Source organism: Alosa sapidissima, chromosome 22 (assembly GCF_018492685.1).
Source record: "Alosa sapidissima isolate fAloSap1 chromosome 22, fAloSap1.pri, whole genome shotgun sequence".
Taxonomy (NCBI): domain Eukaryota; kingdom Metazoa; phylum Chordata; class Actinopteri; order Clupeiformes; family Clupeidae; genus Alosa; species Alosa sapidissima.
The window spans coordinates 26,507,303-26,527,173 of record NC_055978.1 but is presented as its reverse complement, the minus strand read 5'-3'; the positions used below and the strand labels follow the sequence as shown (position 1 = coordinate 26,527,173).

At 42.6% G+C, this 19,871-nt stretch overlaps 1 protein-coding gene and 1 long non-coding RNA gene across 3 annotated transcripts; both read right to left on the bottom strand.

Annotated features, from left to right (window-relative positions):
- Positions 1-1,313: 1,313 nt before the first annotated feature.
- On the bottom strand, positions 1,314-13,183 carry LOC121697611 (sphingomyelin synthase-related protein 1-like). Of its 2 annotated transcripts, none has more exons than XM_042079193.1 (9): positions 12,658-13,183; positions 11,375-11,633; positions 9,982-10,514; positions 8,744-8,968; positions 6,355-6,735; positions 6,101-6,196; positions 4,575-4,692; positions 3,253-3,403; positions 1,314-1,941 (listed from the first exon to the last, which is right to left on the bottom strand). In XM_042079193.1, the coding sequence occupies exons 3-9, from the start codon at positions 10,026-10,028 to the stop codon at positions 1,637-1,639; spliced, it is 1,323 nt and encodes a 440-aa protein (XP_041935127.1). In that variant the 5' UTR covers positions 10,029-10,514; positions 11,375-11,633; positions 12,658-13,183; the 3' UTR covers positions 1,314-1,636. The 2 variants fall into 2 exon arrangements, with proteins under 2 accessions (XP_041935127.1, XP_041935128.1); XM_042079194.1 differs by having other exon boundaries at positions 10,041-10,514.
- Positions 13,184-14,611: 1,428 nt separating this feature from the next.
- On the bottom strand, positions 14,612-17,365 carry LOC121697614. Its single transcript, XR_006026499.1, has 3 exons — positions 16,419-17,365; positions 16,167-16,231; positions 14,612-15,365 (listed from the first exon to the last, which is right to left on the bottom strand). It is a non-coding gene; the product is annotated as an uncharacterized LOC121697614 (long non-coding RNA).
- Between the last annotated feature and the right edge of the window lie 2,506 nt (positions 17,366-19,871).

Below are 19,871 nucleotides of genomic sequence, written 5' to 3'. Positions count from 1 at the left end.
AGGTCAAGTTTTAATTGTCTACTCTGTGACATACAGCGTGAAAGAATGACACATTCTGTTATACACCAAGTATGTAGTTATCAATTTAGGTGAGGTTATTAGTTTATGGTGTTTTTACAGAATTATGTAAAATATAGAGGTGTTATACTCAACCAAGTCAAATAAGCAGGTCAGAGTCAGAGTTTTATATTGATGGTAAGGTGATTCTGTCTAATGTGGGAAAACCAATGAATAATTTAGGCAGATGGTACAATTTCGGTATTTAGTGACCGGTCAGGACAGGTCTTTGAGCTTAGAACAGGGGTTCCCAAACTTTTCCATGGCAAGGCCCCCCAAATACCACTAGGTTCTGGCCAAGCCCCCCCTTTTTGCAAGATGTCTTATTAAACCCATCGCCATTACTACGGCAAATGTAAAAAATAAATTAAAAGCTCATCCTCTATCACTTCACGATGGAGCATACATTGTGTGAAAACTGCATTTGGGGCTTTCTGCTTGATGTGAGCTGTCACTCCAGTGTTATTCCCAGTCATAGCCACGGCCCAGTCCGAACACACTTCCACATAACAAGACCAGTCAAGTCCATCTGCCTCTATGTACTCATCTAAAACTTGAAAAATATATCTCCCATGGGCTCTGCTTTCAAAAATGTGTCCATTTTAGCAGACCTAGCAGGAGCTCCCGCAGATGTCATGGACTTTATCAGGGCTACACTGATGTGATGATGAAGGTGTTTGAATACCAGCCAATCAGAAAGATTATCATGGAAAATATAATGCCAAGCCATTTTTATAATAGTATTTTATAACAACACTCATATTGTTGGGTATATTTTTACGTTTATTCATTTTTTGTTTTTATTTTTCCTTCGGCTGCGCACCCTATACCCCCCCCCCCCCCCCCCCCCAACACACACTTTGAAAACCAGTAGCTTAGAGAATTCATTGTTGAGGCTATCCATTCCATTCAACAGCCTCATGGAAGTCCTTTACGGCACATTACACCACTAACACTTATCTCCATTGGTCTTGTGTGTGCTTGCCAGCCGTGTTCCATTGTTTCTGTTTCTGTTGCCAGTTCTGCAGACTTTAACATCTTCCTTTCAAAGATTGCTTTCTGTGCTGTAGACTTTCTCCATGCTTTCTGTGCTGTAGAGTAGACTATCTCCATGCTTTCCAACTGGTACCAAGACCAAACCCTGATTTTCCATTCTGCACCTGCCCAACAATATGCCTGTGCTGCATGGCAACTTGAGCAATTTAGGTGAAATCATCAGTTATTGTGGTGGAGGACAAAGAGACTAATCAAATAAGTATAGAACAAACACTATCACTTTTATTTCATTTCTTTGTATTTGTGTTTTGGTCTTAAAATACATAAAGTACATTTGTTGAAGTGAAAGTAAAATACCCAGTCTTACATTCTTACAGTCTTAATATTTCATTTCAGAATCCATAAATAAAACATAAATAAATAATATTATTCCAAACACGAAGAATGTGTCATTGTTATCAACAGGGTTCAAATAAAAGTATTACTACCATGTGTCAAATAATGTAGAGGGGTAAAGCATTATCTATCCAGTCTTCCTTTAAGAATCCATCCACCCACACCAGAAACATCCTTTCCTTTGTTTTTAGCCGGTAATGATCTTCAGAAGATGTGGTCTTGGGAAAGGCCAGCAGTACCTGTTGGGGACTGGGCCGCTCACATTGCACTCAAAGAAGGAGAAGAGGGGGAACCAGACCCGAGCGCGGCGGCTCCTCTGGTACACTCGTGTGTTGGAGAGTGTGTGGTAGTACAGAAACAGGCGTGTGGTCAGGTAGAAGGCCACGAACACATCGATGGAGTAGTGCTCGTGTGCAGCAAGGATGAAGAAGATCCCAAACAGATTCAACACCCAGGACGCAGTGTGAATGAAATACCAGCCTCGCGGAGTGTCTGCAATACACGCACACACACACACACACACACACAAACAGATGTATCTGTGTTACATGTTAACTCAGAAACAACCTCACACAAACATACTCAAATTCTTAAGTATAAGTATAAGTATATATATTTTTTATAGATTTTGATCCCGTGAGGGAAATTTGGTCTCTGCATTTATCCCAATCCGTGAATTAGTGAAACACACTCAGCACACAGTGAGCACACAGTGAGGTGAAGAACACACTAATCCCGGCGCAGTGAGCTGCCTGCAACAACAGCGGCGCTCGGGGAGCAGTGAGGGGTTAGGTGCCTTGCTCAAGGGCACTTCAGCCATGCCTACTGGTCGGGGTTCGAACCGGCAACCCTCCGGTTACAAGTCCGAAGTGCTAACCAAGTAGGCCATGGCTGCCCCATGTGTGCTGTGTGGGAGGAAATTTGAACCTTTCAAATCTGTATGCAAGAAAACCATATACTGTATGTGCGTTCTATATATTTTACTCATGTGCTCTTTTACTTTTGATTATCACCCGGAGAGAAGAAATACTCTTTTCTGATTGGCTGGCGGGGTGGCTTTTAATTCTGAATAACGGGACACCTATGAAGTAGATCTGGTAAAAAAAGTTTAATCGCCGTTCCATATCAATGCTTATGAATGGTAACTATAACAACGATAGTAGGACGACGGTTGAGCCTGGAGGCAGGCTTCGCAACAATGGAATCAACTGTAAACAAGCTACTGTCCATGCTATCGCTGTTATAGGGCCAACGAAAGTTGTACAACAAGCTGAACTAGTGAGCTTTTTTTTAAATGGAACTGCGCGTTTCCTTTGCTTTACAGTGGCAACCGGGTGATAAGCGGGATAACGGCCTTCGAGGTGTGTCCAGTTATACGGAATTAATGGACTCGGGTGGAGGCTGCGCGTCGGGGAGTTCTTTGCCCCTTGCCAGTCGCCACTGTCCATTAATTCCGTATAACAGGACACCTCGGCGGCCGTTATCCCTTACATAAAGCTCTCTGAGATTTCTGACTGACTGACTGCTGACTCTGCCTGAGAAATGTTTTTGACAGTAATGTGGTTCTAAAGATGAATGTATGTTGCCAGTATTGTCTGCTACCATCTTGTGTTTCAGTTACAGGTTTATTTTGAAAATGAAAAACAAATGTCCAAATGTTTACAGACCATATACCAGCATGTACTGACATGCAGTTTGATGTCAAGTGAAAGATGTACAGTTCAATGCACCACACACACACACACACACACACACACACACACAGACACAGACAGACAGTCAGACAGACAGAAAGATACTTACATTCAGTGATGAAGAAGTTGAGCATGGTAAGGACTACTGTGTGCCCACTGAACATATAATCGCCACAGGTGTGCACTCCAGTCAGGGTCATTCCAAGACCAGACCAGATAGTCAGGGCTCTCTGAATCTTTCCCCAGCTGTCCAGATACTCCTATCCACAACACACACACACGAAGATATACATATTATACAGCCACGTCTGTTGATCTGCCACATTGGATAGATTAATATGGACCTTAAAAATGTATACATCGGAGAACAGGAAAATGATTGACAGAGCTGGGTGGAACTGCTTGGGGAATGGTGAACTGAGCATAACTGGCACAAGCGACTTCATTCAAGATCATTGTACCTACTAAAGACATTTAAACTTTTGCATTCCAACGCAGATCACATCACAAAACTTGTTGCTGTGCAACCACAATGATAGTGATGAATGAGCCATGCTGCCTTGACTTATTCCAAACTACTTCAATAAAGCTCTCATAGATAAGAGCTCATTCACACCCTAACTTGGAATGGATATCTTCCAAGTGGGGTAATTTATCAGTGCGGTGTATGCATTAACAAGTGCGTAATTTGTATGCGTAATCACTTCTAAGCTATGCCCATGATTAATCAAAACCCTTTTCCCTTCGGGCAAAAACAGTCATGGGTTTGATTAACATTTCATTCATTCACATAGACATTTATTGTCAATCTCCCAAAAAGCCAAACGTAGGCCTGTGACTATTTGTGCTTGTGCTTTACCAGGTCTTTGACACATATTGACAAAGGGTCATTTATCAACACTTTATTACACGGCTCCTCAGAGTGCTGCAGAATGTTCCATTCACTTGAATGGGCCTTCCCAACGTTCGGTGGTCTGCTAGTTCTCAATAACAGACCGTTGCTAAGTATAACAGACCGCTGTCAAGGAAAATGGGTTTTGTGCTTCTATTTCACGTGTTTCATATCACTACGCAAGGACTGGAACTTCATTCAAAAGTGAAAGCGGACGGTTGATCAGCTCCGCTGCGCGTCGGGGTCCGGTTTGCCCTGTCGGGACTTATTTTCCCAATAATGACCGACGTTCTATACATTATCCCTTACATATTAACCATTAAAGGTGTGGGTTTTTGAGCATTCTAACATAAGATTCCGTTTCGTAACAATTCAAGGTTCTAAAATTCTAACCCAGATATTCTTTAGAACGTTCATTTTCCAACATTCCCATCACACCGGTGTGACAGTACACCTTTAAGGGTTAAAAAAAATGGGTATGTGTGGTCCATGTAGGTTTGGAAAGGGTTGCGATGCGTGCGAGTATCAAGGTTTGGTACCTTTGCGGAACACTGTAAATGAACTCCTGGCACAGAGAGCGATGTAATGAGCATGGTGACACATCGCAGGAGAAAGACTGTCCCCATCAGTGAGCACAGACGACGAAATAAAATGGACCTGAAAGACATTCATATAGCTAACAGTAAACAATTTTAAGAATGGCAGAGTTTGTCGTACAAATAAATACAGTTGACGTGGAGCATTGTTGACTGTTGTCCTTATCTTGTTAGTATTATGTCCTTTTTTGTAAAATGCCCTTGAGTTTTTGAAAGTCACAACTCAAATCAATGTTATCACAGGGTATGGTGGTATAGACTTTATCAGAATGTGTGGGCATCATGTGAACAAACATCCATGCTTGCAATGCAAGTACCTTAGTCATACATTGTATTGTACTTCTAAATGACAGCAAAAGATAGCATGAAAGAACAAAAGAATTTCACACTTTGCTTTAAAGGTACAGTCAGCAAAGTTGGGTTTGTTTCTGTCTATGTTTATATTTACAGTTGTGCTCATAACTTTACATACCCTGTACATACACATGCTAAAGTTGACTAAAAAGTGGAATAAAAAAAATCATCTTTTGGAAATTGATCTTAAAAATCCAACCTTTAAGGACACCAATTTTCTTTGTGAATAATGAATAATGTATTGTAAATAAATCAATGTTCTTCCTAAAAAAACAGGGGCCATAAGTATACATACCCCTATGTTAAATTCCTATAGAGGCAGGCAGATTTTTGTTTTTAAAGGCCAAACTCGCGTAAAAAACTATGCGTAAAAAACGCCATGGCTGGGGCACCTGCACCGTACGCCGGCAACCAGGGTTCGATTCCCGCCCCGTGGTCCTTTCCGGATCCCACCCCGACTCTCTCTCCCACTCACTTCCTGTCATTCTCTACTGTCCTCTAAATTAAAGGCATAAAAGGCCAAAAAAATATACTAAAAAAACTACCTTTAATGTGATTAACCTCTCATTTTAGTCCTATAAGTATATCATGTTAAATGGTAACATTTATGACCATAAATGTTTTTTATGTTCTTTCATGTCTACTGATACTTTACAATTTTACACAACATTCCTCATTAATAAATGTTCTTACAAAAGAACATTTATATGCTGAATCAACTGAAGTGAATGGACAATGGATTCAATATTGCTACCCCACCCTAAACAGGATCTAAACTGTGCTGTAGCTTAACAAATCTTTACTCTGCAAACATAACCACAGCTCACTTCTAAGGTAGCCTAACATTTCATAAAAGCAAATACACCTAAAATACGGACCAAACAACTTCACACAAGGAAACACCCTAAGCTGCCATGACTGATGCTTTGCCAAAATGCTTTGTTTCTCCTGTGGGCTAAATCATTCTCCAGGTTGGTTTTTAAGTAATTTCCCATGCCTGATCTTAAAATAATTTGATTGTAGCAAGAAGAGACACATGTCTGTGAACATACCTATGAAGATGTATTGGTTCTATACAGTGTATAGTGTGCACCATGTATAGCATATGCATGTACCTGTGTTTATGTAATAGCAGCACCAGGATCCACATGGTACCAAGGGTTAGTCCACATACTTCAGCCATGGCAAAGGCCCATGGGATTCTAGGCACACTGTGGAAGATACAGACACCATTGTCTGTGACACAACATTATCATAAAGATCCCCAGCAAATACAGCACCCGACTACAAAATACTAAAATCTGCACCACCCAATTAAAAAACCAAATATCTCTCTTAGGTTTCCATGCACAGATTTATGGGCACTTACCTGTCCAGGAAAATATCAGGAAGGGGAGGATATGTGCGCATATCAGGCACCCTCTCGTGTACAATCACCATGACGCAGGCCGTGGCACCACAAACAAACACGAAATAGACAACGCTGAGGGCCGTCTTCCAGTACTCGGGATCTAACTGTGCATCCCTGCATTTGCCACTGGAATAGGGGTGCCAGCGCTCTGCACTTGTGTTGTGATAATGGTGGCCGTTTGCCTGGCAGGGGACCTGCAGCCTGGACGCCACTGTGTCCTCACATGCGGCCCTGTGTTTGTGTCTTCCATTGCATTCCATGGAGGCTCCGAGCACAGCTGCTCCGTCCGAGTGGGTGGTCCATGGTTCCGGCATAGCTGAAGGAATCCTGCTCTGCAACCTGTGTTTTGATATGCTTTTTAATCATACACTTCTTCAAAATAACATGTTATGTATGTTTTATGAGTCTATATACTCACAGCAATACCTATACACACTATCAACAAAGATACAGCCTCTGATTAAGTTTGACTTCCTGTGCTGTGCCGGAATGTTTTCTTCTGCCAGTGTTACATTTTCCAGTCATTTCTATCTTACACTGAATTATTATGACCGCAGCGCAGCGAAGCGGCGGTCATATAGGTTTAGTCAGATTTTTTTCTTTTTCACATGTCCAAATTTCCGTCAAGGATTCCCGGGACACTGAAAGACTGGGGTACACGAAACTTGGTGGGCATGTAACCCCACATGGATAGCATGGAACCATCGTTTTTCGTTTTGATCTGTAGCCCCCCCGCTGGACTGGACCCCCTGAAAGGAGGGTAGGGCAGACACAGTTTTCTGGAGGACCATTAGGAGGACCATTTTTTTTTTTGTATGTTGATCTCAAGGGGCCATGTCAACCCATTTCATAACCACTCATTTCATGTATAGCGCCACCTAGTTAAACACAAAAAAAGTAAAAATGAGGTGTTGTAATCGCAGGTATCTGTGACCTAACATAGTCAAAACTGCACGAAATTGGAAGTGTAGGATCATTATGACACCCTCTGAATGCACACCAAGTTTCGTGGAATTCCGTTCAAGGGGGGCCACACAATAAATTAATTTATGTTACTATACACCAACTGGCCTGTAGGTGGCCGGAGACAGTTTTCTGTGAATATCTCGAGAACCGTAGGGCCTAGGAGGTCCACCTTTTTTTTGTATGTTGGTCATGTCAAGGGGGCATGTCAACCCATCCCATTACCACTAATTTCATGTATAGCGCCACCTAGTTAAAAATTAAAAAGCAAACAATTAGGTGTTTTCATCACAATATCTCTGGCTGACATGGTCAAAACTGCACGAAATTTAAAGTGTAGGATCATTATGACACCTTCCGAATGCATGCCAAGTTTTGTGAACTTTCGTTCATGGGGGGCCTTACAATAAAATTATTTATGTGTACATTTAGTGACCGTACACCAACAAGGATTCCTGGGACACTGAAAGACCGGGGTACACGAAACTTGGTGGGCATGTAACCCCACATGGATAGCATGGAACCATCGTTTTTCGTTTTGATCTGTAGCCCCCCCGCTGGACTGGACCCCCCGACAGGGGGGTAGGGCAGACACAGTTTTCTGTGAATATCTTGAGAACCGTAGGGCCTAGGATGACCAATTTTTTCTGTATCTTTGCCTCCAGGGGTCATGTTAACCCATTCCATGTGCACACGTATGATTACATTCACAGTAATCATACGTATGACACATACTCACACAGTAGACATATGTACGCATGCATGCACATGCACAAACACACAAGCACGCACACATGCACACACACACACACACACATAAAAACATAAACGTGTGCACGCACACATGCACACAATTCAAAAATTTCTCAGAATTATGAACAGGCAAGATGGGGGTGGGGTTGTATAAAATGAATTTTACATGTGAAATCTATGAACTAATCATGTTTTGGTACTTGTTGTCTAGCAGATACCAGTGAGAATTGAGTGTGGATAATGCAATTTAGTGAGACAGTTAGAATCATATAGGCCTTTCAGCGTGATTTATTTTTGTGGAAAAAATGTGCTGGACTGGGCGGCAGTCATATTTTGTACCACTCTGCGGTACATCTAGTTTTGCTCTTGTTTAGTATTATTATATGGTAATGTTGTCTTGCTGCATTGTTTTCCTGATCATGTAGGCCTACAATGTAAGAGCTCGATTGTGGTTTCTATGTTCAGTGTCTCAAATGTGTTCTACGACTTAATTACAATTACTGGGTCATAAAGCACAAAAGACCCAGGGGGACAATTTTGTCTAAAATCTCTCCGAGACAATGAACAAAATCTCACGCTGCGTCCCTATTGGCCTACAGCCCAGTCCGTAATGAAGTGCATGACACGGTACCTGTTCACTGCCAGCATGAGTCTCTTAATATCCCCCAGCACGGTCATCTGCATCGGAGGAGTGCGCAGATCAGTCTCCCTCAGGCTCAGAAGACTTGGGCCATCCAGACGGTGTTGGTCACATAGCAACGGTACATAGTCAGGGAAACCCTCTGCTTCCAGCCACTGGCTCACCTGCTTAACAGTCCAGCTGCTCACGTCGTCCTCTGTCTGGAGAGCCATCTCCCTGCACAGAATGTAAGGAACGCCATACCTTCATGTGGATGTCAGTGTAATGTCCACCGCGGGAAATAGATGCAATGATGAAAAACAAACACATTTTACATCCAAGACAGTGAAGTCCCCTAAAGTAACTGGTAACTTCTCGAGTATCTCTAATTGATTGGAAGAACTGAGTGACAACATGGTGACCATTACTGCTTGTGACATTAGGAAAGGATGTGCACCAGGTTTCATGTCTTAGTACAAATACACTGTTACACACAAAACACTGCTACAAACACTATACCCTCTGAGAGAAAGGCACTGCTCTATGTTAACCAGATAATACTGACTACCTAACAGGCTAATGCCATGTGCCAGATATTGCTTCCTTGTTTCATTTGTCAGCTGGCAGCCTTCACTGTTCCCACTGCCTATCAACTGTCATAGGCTGTCTAAGTGCTACACAGCAATATAAGTACTGTTATTTATTTCTATACATCTGCTGTAACCCATTCAAAGGAGGCAAGCTATTTTCCCTGTGCTCCACATATCTCACTGTCATCGAGGAATGCAAGGAATGCAATGTATGTGCTTGCATACATACGTAGAGATATGTGAAATATATAATAGTATACTTAAGTATCACATCTCCAGGTGATATTACCTAGACTATACACAACACAGCATGGTAAACTTTCACTGGATGAGAGACTGCTGAAGAAGGAAACGTGATGCTTGTAAGTTTAGCTATTTTACATTGCACTCTCATTCTCATTCACAAGTTTACCACACTGTGTTGTGTGTGGTCTAGTTGATATGACCTGAAAAGACCAGAATATATGGGTCCTTTCGGAGATGTTTATTAATAAACATGGCAAAACCCATGCACAATACACATGTTATACCTAAACCAGTCAGGATTGGTTTTCCTACACTTACACAAACAAAGCTCACAGATGCAGGCCCAACCACAGACCACAACAGTACAAATCCTAAACCAAGTGTAAATGTTAGTGCTATGGATACTTGACTTACCCTCCTTGATGTGTGTGGTCCTGTAGCTGTGTGCTCTGGTGTGACATATGCTCACTAACCTGTGGTGCGGAATCTCTGGGTATCTCTAGGATGGTCTTGTGGACTGTAGCACAACTGATAGCATCTCCATTCCAAAGTCCTGCCTCTAATCAGCCAAGCTGAGTAAGCATTCCCTCAGATAAAGTACAAATTACACAACACATTTATGCACACACAAACACACAGTGTACTGATTGAGAAAAATTATATTATTTGGACAGGCCTAGAGATGACCTCAAGCCTTTTCATGGCTATTACACACAACTGCAAACACACATACCCACACACATAAGGTCATAAGCATGGCTATGTTCAGGCAAAAACATTGTTTAGTCTATACAGCATCAGGTTGATTCTGAATGAATTTGATTAAAAAACATTTATTGGTGATAACTATTCAACAGAAACAATGACTCACCGTGGTTCAGTCTGTGTAAATACGTACACACCTCCAAATCCATTAAATCTGAGCATTGTATTTCCCAGTCACAAAGCTGATTTGCAAAGGACAATTCATGGCAAAATAATAGCACAGCAAGTCAGTAGTAATGGGAGCATATCAGAACCATGCATCACATTGACACAGAAACAAAGACACACCCAAACAGCAAGACTGTAGGAGTCAAACATTAACTGCCAATTAGTGGGCTGTTAGAGGATAGGACACTGAAGCATCCTGTGAAGTCTGATAATGGGATGAGATTACCAGCTGACTGTATCACTCAAAACATCAACACCTCACTACACATGAAAACATTTCAGATAAAAACACAGATGTGCACGCACACATTGGACACCTCGTTGACTTACCTTAACCGTGACTAAAAAGTAAAGATATCCTTTCAGGAATTGTAAACAGCCCTGTCTGAAATGTAGCCTCTGTATTTTACGATGAAAGTCTAATTATTAATTTCCAACTTCAATAATGCATTGTGACTTACACGTGCAGTTGCTTTTAAAATACAAATAAAAATATGGTCAATACGGTTAAACTGGATTGGTGTCACTGCACTATATAAAAAAGATTATACCATTTCACAGCACCGCATTATTGGGTATGAGTTGCATTTCTTTCACAGTAATTTACGTGAACTATTTCACAGTGAATTACCAAAAAGCTACAGCTACATGCTGTAATGATACAGCAGCCATGCCCATAGAATCACTGTGATATAACAGTATGTAGTAGTGAAATACTGTAATTACTGTAACGTTTTACAGTGCAGCTAATTCTGTGTTCACCTCTCTCATTTTACTCAATTAAGGACATTGGTTTGCATGTGGAAATGGGGGTCATAAAGCAAGATGGAGTCCCTTTTCACAGAAAAAAGGAGAAAGAACTTTGAGGACTTACAGTACTCAAGAAGAGGAAGTGCAGTGTAGCAGAGACCCAACTGTCATTCTTCGAAGACTCAGAAGACATGGACATGGTTGCATTTGTGTGCAGACACACACACACATAGGGGAAACTAATAGGCCTAGATGGTGAAACATGACCAGTGCGTGGGGTCTGACGTACAGGTAGCATTCTGTAATGGCTGGACAGGGAGACCAAGGTCAGGACCATGCATGAATTGGACTCCTCTTTGAAAAATGTGACCTGGAGGAAGAAGCTTCAAAGAAAGAAATGAGTAGAAGGTGGTCATTTTTATTTGACAATAAGAGCCTAATTACTTATTTCTAACTTACACTCAAACAGACAATGTGTTGTGATGTGCATCAGTAGTCGCTTTAAGACAAAATGACTGACACATGCATGCTTTATTATATAACCCATACCTCAGACTACAGTAAAGGAAAAAGAAAAACGTGAATAAGGGAACTTTGTCTCCACCTTTTGGCTGTGGATCATAAATGTATTAAGCCATGATCACAGGCTGGCTGAAGGCAACAAATAGGCTACTTTTAACTACTGCTAGACAGACGCTGTGACAGCAGACTGTCCGTTTTCTGGAGGCGTCTTTGATCCTTTTCTCAAACATTCTGTCTGACCTGTCATGACATCATACGTTGTCAAAACAATTTGCTGTAGCAACGGAAAGGCTGATTTACCTAGAGTAGCCTATAGGCCGGGAGCCAAGTCCACTCCTCAGGATGATTTTTGCTACCTTTTTTTCTCTATTATCTTATACCTTGGGCCATCACAAGTTGATAATGACCACCCTCAACTCAGCCACGTTTGGTCTCGGGCCAAAAAACTTTTGGGGGAATGATGTAATTATGAATATTAAGATACCACAGCTACATATATGGTCATATAACCCTTAACTTTTGCGTGGTGTATCCTGACACAATTTTTTTGGGGATTGCTGCCTTTTTGCTGTCAAATACCACCCTCAACACCCGAAAAGACAAAAACATATTTGTCTGTCTGACAAATTGTTATCAAAAGTGATAATTTTTAAGCATTTTATTATACATATCACTGCCTCAAATGTACATGAAAGTTCCCAAGTTTATATGTCTCAATTTAAGTCCAAGATGACCTTTCTATCTAGAGGATTACAGCTGGTATAACCAAAGTTCTTCACTGTACCTCGGAGAAAACAGAACTTTCAAGCATTACCATTCCATATGGGATTACACATATTTTTTGTATATGAACAATATCTTAAAAAGAGTAGAAACTTGACTTACCGGTATGTACTACTATACTATAGTGAATTGAAGTGAATTGCATGGTGAGTAATGTTATGCCCCTATCCAATGTCTCTAAAACACAGGCATGCAAATGCCATCTCTAATCCGACATGGACATACATTTCTTTGGAACGGAGTAAACAACTGCATTTAAAACCTTCGTTTACCAGATTGCTACACTTCTGAAACAATTTGGTAAGAGTTTAATGCACCAATTTAAGTTTAATTTCACTGCTAGTTACGCCCCTGCTGAAGTTGTAGGTAACGGATGGCAGCGAGCTTAGCTGTGCGTGTAGAACGTTGGTAAACCTCACTCCCCGACGCCTCAAGAGTGCTGCTGGCATGCGAGCTATTAGCCTGGGCTTTTAACTCAACTGTCAGCACGCTCGCCTCCCGCAGCTGTTCGCAGGTTCGAGTCCGGGCATGTGTAGGGCTGAATCGCGCAGGTTCAACACAACGCAGGTTACACCTGCCCACTACTCCAGCAATTTCAATTTAATTGTACTTATAGAGCGCCAAAACATTACACATGTCTCATGGCACTTTACAGGATGTTAGACAATCAGAGAAACGAAAAGAAGGCCCATGGGTAACAGGGGCGAGGAAAAACTACCTATAATTGGAGATACATATAGGAAGAAACCACGACTTAAGGGCCTGACCCATCTGCCTAGGGTCAGATAGAGGACAGTAAGGACTGTATACATGACAAATGCATAAGTTAGTCAGGTGTAGAGAATAGAACATGGTGTTTAAAGCCACCTGAGGTGAAAGTTACAAGAGGTGGGATGGTTACTGTAGTAAGAAATTTTGGCCTTAAAGGTGTTTCCATTTAAGTGCAGGCTATATTCAACCATTTGCTCTTTTTGGTGTGGTCTGAGCAAAGCTGAAGAAAGAGACGCTGCTGTAAGCAGAAAGTGAAGGAGAGATTTATGAGGTAACAACTGTGGAATTCCATGTTCAAGGTGTTTGCGCAGCCATGCTGAGTGTGTGAGTGTGCAGTCCTGCTGTGTGTGTATGTGCAGCCATGCTGAGCGCATGGGAGCAGCCTTGCTGTATGTGTGTGCGTATGCCATGCTGTTTGGATGTATGCGTGTGTGTCAATGCTGTGTATGTGTGTACCATGGCTGAGTGTGTGTGTGTCCTCGAAGGAGGCTGGTTAGGCCTCTTCTCGACGGCTGGCGCCCTAAGACCTTATTTACTGTCTTGGGGTCAATCTTGACTGAATTCCATAGGCCTTGGTCGTTATGGGATACAGCCTTATAGATATGGTTGACTCTTGGGTAACTATGTTGTAAACAAGTTTGCGTACCATTAATGGAGATGTCATGTCTTGTCTGACCTGTCAGTGGGGTATAAAAAGTGTTTCCCTGTTTGTAACATCACTCCTTGACTCCTGGCTGACTGAGATTTCATTTCTGAAACAATCCCTAGACAAATTTCAGTTCCTACATTACATATCCGGTATGATAATGCATTAATCCTAATTTAGTGTCAAAAAGTTCAAATAGTCCAGCGTAGAAAATGGAATTGTCCAGGGGATTGGGAGTTGTCATAGGGCAAGTGGTGGATCGGCAGAAAGGGCCAGGAATCCGGGCAGAGTTGTCATAGGGCAGGTGGTGGGTCGCTAGGCTGTACGGGCCAGGAATCCAGGTAGGCGATGATAGGTCAGTCGTAGGGATGGGACTTCAGGTGAGATGAGGGCCAAGCTCATGGATGGCTGATGACTGGTGATGGTATACCTCACAAGTGAGATAAGGGGGAAGAAAGAGAGATGTAGAGTGGGTTAGTATTACTGAAAATCAAAATGGTCAATGTCAATAAGTTATCAGTGGTACTATATATTGTTACAGTATACCATAGTGAGAATAGGCAAGAGAGGGAGAGTTGAGAGAGCAAGAGAAGGGGAGAGAGGATGGGGGGGGGGGGGGGGGGGTTTGGTATGGTCAGTGACCACCATCGCACGCATTACTGCAGCTAGCATAGGCCGTCTGACCCCTGGCTTGACCTCTGAGGCTTCTAGAGGCCTACGGCAGACGGCAGACGCTCACACACGCACCAGGCCGCACCGAGAGCCTGCTCACCACTCCAGCATGGGCCCGGGGTCTTGTGAGAGGCCTAGACTGCCGCCTGATCCTGGCTTGACCCCTGAGGCTTTGTGAGACCCACTCACGCACCAGGCCTCTCGCCGATCCCGCCCACCACGCCTGCAAAGGCCGGAGGCATTGCAAGAGCCCTGGGCTGTCATCTGACCCCTGGCTTGACCACTGAGGCTTCTCGAGGCCTACGGCAGAGGCCTCTCACCGATGGCAGTGGATGGATGACAGGGTTTGATGTGGAGGAACTTGACTGACCTGCATAGAGTCCTGACCTCAACCCGATAGAACACCTTTGGGATGAATAGAGCGGAGACTGAGAACCAGGCCTTCTCCTCCAACATCAGTGTGTGACCTCACAAATGTGCTTCTGGATGAATGGTCAAAAATTCCGATAAACACACTCCTAAACCTTGTGGAAAGCCTTCCAAGAGGAGTCGAAGCTGTCATAGCGATGTCATATTAAACCCTATGTTATTAAAGGGATTTTCTACCATTTGGGGAATGACACCAATTTTCCGCCTCCCCTTGAGTTAAACAATTGATTTTACCTTTCTCCAGTTCATCCAGCTGTTCTTTGAAAGTGGTGATACCACTTTTAGCTCCAGCCTAGAATAGATCATTGAATCGGATTAGACCATTAGCATCTCGCCTGCTAGCATCAGGTTTAAAAGTGACTAAGATTTCTGGTCATTTTCCTATTAAAATTTAAATTACTTGTCTCCTCTCACGTTAGAAAGTGTAATAAGACCAACGGAAAATAAAACATGGCGATTTTCTAGGCTGATTTGGACTTGCACCGACCAGACATGGACACTCAGAATGTATTAAAGGTCTATAATACTGAGAGTCTGAAATAAGGTTTTTGTCTTTCTTCTTAGTAGTTTTTTAATCTCTGCGCAAAGAGGTCTCATAAGCATCAGGCAATCAGCATACAGAGACAAAGTCTGTGCACCCAAGAGACAATCAGTTGTTTCTCACACACATATTTTTACCTTGCATCGTATCATAATATCACTGCATCATTACACCTTCTCTGCACACACAAAAATAAGGATCCGTAGAACTTTGGGAAATCCCATTCAAGTCAATGGAGCGTTCTACTTAAATTGTAAAGAGCCGTATAATAATAACTTTTACCAAATCAAAAAATGGAGTCGACGAAGAAGCGTGAATCAGCCTTTAGGAATACTCTTACAGCCTTTAGGAATACTCTTACAGCCTTTAGGAATACTCTTTAGGAATACTCTTACAGCCTTTAGGAATACTCTTACAGCCTTTAGGAATACTCTTTAGGAATACTCTTACAGCCTTTAGGAATACTCTTACAGCCTTTAGGAATACTCTTACAGCCTTTAGGAATACTAGGGTCTCTTGTTCATATTATAAAACATATATTCAGAACATTACCTTTGCCCAGTAAGTTGAGATGACACTACTTCTTCAAGAAAGTCACAACATCGGATAACTTGTACCTAGAGAGTATAATACATAGAAAGTCAGTTTAAGAAGTTTTCACAGGGATGAATACCTCGGCATCTTTAGTTCTAAGAGACTCAGCCTCTCTCTTTGCTCTTTTTAAATCAAATTATGGTGCCAGTTAACCCCCATACTCCATAGGGACATGGGAGTAAGACATGTGTAGTTGAAAAGCCCACTCACCACATCAAGGTGCAGGCCACGAACGGGCTGTTAGTAGGACAAGACACCTGTCTCTGCTGGCAGTAATGCGGAGTGGATGCTGAAGGTGGCCTGCCGTGAAATAACAACAAACAAACTCAGGAATAGTGTTTAGTTCAAGAAGGCTGTTTGAAAACCTGTCAATGGGAACATGAAAGTAAGACCTGTTTAGTTGAAAGCCCACTCACCACGTCAAGGTGCAGGCCACGAGTGGGGTGTTAGTAGGACAAGACATGACGGAAGACAATGTTAATAATGGTAAAATGAAATTTAAAGGTTAGGACAATCATTGACAAGGACATACAAACTTCACAAGGACATACATAGAAAAGCATGACCACTGCTGTGTATGACAAACTCTGAAGATAATGGTTATACGTACAGCATGCTAACACACACACACACTAATGGTGGGTTCTCTATCAGCGACACAACACCAGGCGGCTAGTGACGGTTTGCATGTCGCACTTGGGATCCGTAAAGGCCCTCCTGCAAGCGCAGCACAAACAGTCGGTAGCCCAATTAAACCTGAAATATAAAAACGCGACCTGCTCTGACCTACTCCTCCAAGAATTCACAATAGGGCTCTGACTCCAATGCCTCCAAACACAAAGCAGCAACCACAATATTGTGTTTGTTTACATGGTCTATACATTTAGCAAAATCCTCCATGAACTGAAATATTAAGGTGAAGGGGTCATATTCACATGTACTTCTGTCATCCTTTGTGTCACACGCCATGATGACATTGTGGCGGTCTTCTTCTTCCATCTGCCAAAAGCTGGGTTCAGCTACATGTCCCCTCAGTTCATTCCAATGGTTGCTAATCCACTGCATAGCCACACCATGTCCCTTACAAAACCTGGGAATATTGACTGTTCACTTGTGTCTTCAACACTACACAGCACACTAGCGCCTACCTCATTCGACAGCCCTCTTACACTTGGCTGTTCACTTGTGTCTTCAACACTAGACAGCACACTAGCGCCTACCTCATTTGACAGCCCACTTACACTTGGCTCTTCACTTGTGTCTTCAACACTACACAGCACACTAGCGCCTACCTCATTCGACAGCCCACTTACACTTGGCTATTCACTTGTGTCTTCAATATAAGGAGTCTCTCTCCTGACATACGGCTTTAGCTGAGCCACACTGATCCCCTTCTGGAGTTCAATAATATCTGTCCTGCTGTTGACAAGTTTTGCCAACCCTTTCTCCGACACTGAAACAACCTTATATGGTCCTGACCAACACGAATGCAAACCTTTTCGGCTTAGCCTTCACATGTCTGCCTGAAGGACTTCATCGCCTAAATTAATGTGGAAGGACTTCAAATTTCTCCTCTTCCTAATCTCAAACTCTTGTTTCTGTTCATCTTTGGAAAAGACAATATTTTCATAAATCTTGGCATTCTTAGCAGTGATGTCTGCAATACGCTGCTCCATGTCATCCTCAACATCACCAATTGTAAAGTCGCCCGACAAAGGTTCAGTCATATTTAGGACTCCTGGATGACGCCCAAACATGGCACAGTAAGGGCTATATTTATGTCTCCCTGGTGGTCTAGTGGTTAGGATTCGGCGCTCTCACCGCCGCGGCCTGGATCGATTCCCGGTCAGGGAATGCGGCTTTGGGGCGGTGGTAGTGTAGTGGTTAAGGGGCTGGGCTAGCGTGCAGTAGCCTGAAAGTTGTCGGTTCAATTCCCGGCTTTGACCGTTGTGCCCTTGAGCAAGGCACTTAACCCCAAGTTGCTCCGGGGACAATGTTATCCCTTGTAATATAGCTGACATTGTAAGTCACTTTGGTCAAGAAGTGTCTGCTAAATGTAATGTAATGTAATATTGTGAGTGAACCTTTGCTGCGTGATATTGATGGCTGAGACTATGCTTCTCAGGTGAACATCCCAGTCATCCTGATTATCTTTACACAATATTTCGCTATATTTCGCTAACCTCATTACTACGCTGATTACTATGTTCATCCTACCCATTTGTTTGGGGGTGGTAGGCGGATGCAATGGCATGTGATATGCCAAAAGTCTCAAATATTCCACTATTGAGATTGATTACAAACTCCCTTCCCTGGACTCTGATGATCTTTTCAACAAGCCCAAAGTCTAATAGAGCATCGACAATCGCTGTCTGGTTACAAAGAGGCCTTGCAATTACCCATTTTGTGAACAGGTCTGTGAATGTAATAATGTATAGCTAGCTTGTTATTTGCTGTCAAAGTGAGTGGGCCTACCAAGTCAACGCCTAGAAGAACAGTCCATGGCTGTTTCACTATAATTGGATGCAGCTGTGGTGCCGCACGCACAGTTCTAATTTCACCACATTGGCATCTATGACATGAACTGACCCATTGCTATCGCTCCTCAAGTCATCCCAAAAGTAAGTTGCCACTATCTTCTTCACTGTGGTCTGATAGCCAAAATGACCGCCTGTTGAAGCTTTGTCATGGCACTCCATAAGGACCTGATCTCGCTCTGCTGCATTCATAACCACTAGTCGCTTGATGTATTAGTCTTGAAATAGAGTCGGCCATCTACGACTTCATAGCCCTTGGCTGCTCTCTTGAAGCTCCCAGCTGCATACTGCCCAGGCCTAGCCTGGCGAGCCAGACCCACAGCCCAGGCCCACTGATATCAGGATGATGTGTGCCTTCTCTCAATAAATGCCATCATACAACTACGTTCAAAATAAATATCAAAAACCGTGTAAATGTTACCTTACCTTAACATTACCTTACCTTGCCTAATGTTACCTTAGTGTTGGTAATGCCTTCGTGTACTCAAGCAAAGGCTATGGTGGAAGAAAAACAAATTATCATTCATTCACAAACGGTTGACCACAAAGAGGCTAGCAGCTACTCGCTTAACCGTAGCTATTAACTGAGGGGGGAAAAAACACATACATGTGGGAAAAAAAACAAATACATGTATTTCCTCTCCCGATACAGACATACCGGTAAAAAAGGTAAAAAACGATTTCATATGTCTACAACTGTAAGATTGACTCTCGATTGAGTGATGGAAAACCCATAAATGAATGTTAGGCACAGACTGTTAGGGCTCCACTGTTAGATTTTATGTTAAAGACCAAAGGACTGATTAACTTTGCTTGTTTTCATGAGGGGAAGTGACAGTTGTGTAACTTCAAAATGTTATCAATCGATTGTTATGGTGAATTCAGTAATTCAATGAAACTTACCTTGATCGGTTGAGAGTTGTTGTTATAGCTGGAGGGTGATCTGCTGTCTCCCACGATAAATAAGGCGATATCCAAGAGTCGTCTTTCTTTTGGCTGAGGAGAATTGCTTTTGGCGGGAAGAATAAACTTTTGCTGCAGTTATTGGAACGCTATGCACGCCCGGATGCACACCCTGTTTGATCCAATCACATACACGGGTTTCCCGTTTACCAACAAAACTAGA

Bases quoted from the DNA above. Each gene is read 5' to 3' on its own strand.
- LOC121697611 (XM_042079193.1), bottom strand. From the start codon at position 10,028: ATGTCACACCAGAGCACACAGCTACAGGACCACACACATCAAGGAGG. The intron at 8,969-9,981 runs GTAAGTCAAGTA...CATTCTGTGCAG, and splicing joins GACCACACACATCAAGGAGG to GGAGATGGCTCTCCAGACAG. The intron at 3,404-4,574 runs GTACCAAACCTT...TGTTGTGGATAG, and splicing joins ATTTACAGTGTTCCGCAAAG to GAGTATCTGGACAGCTGGGG.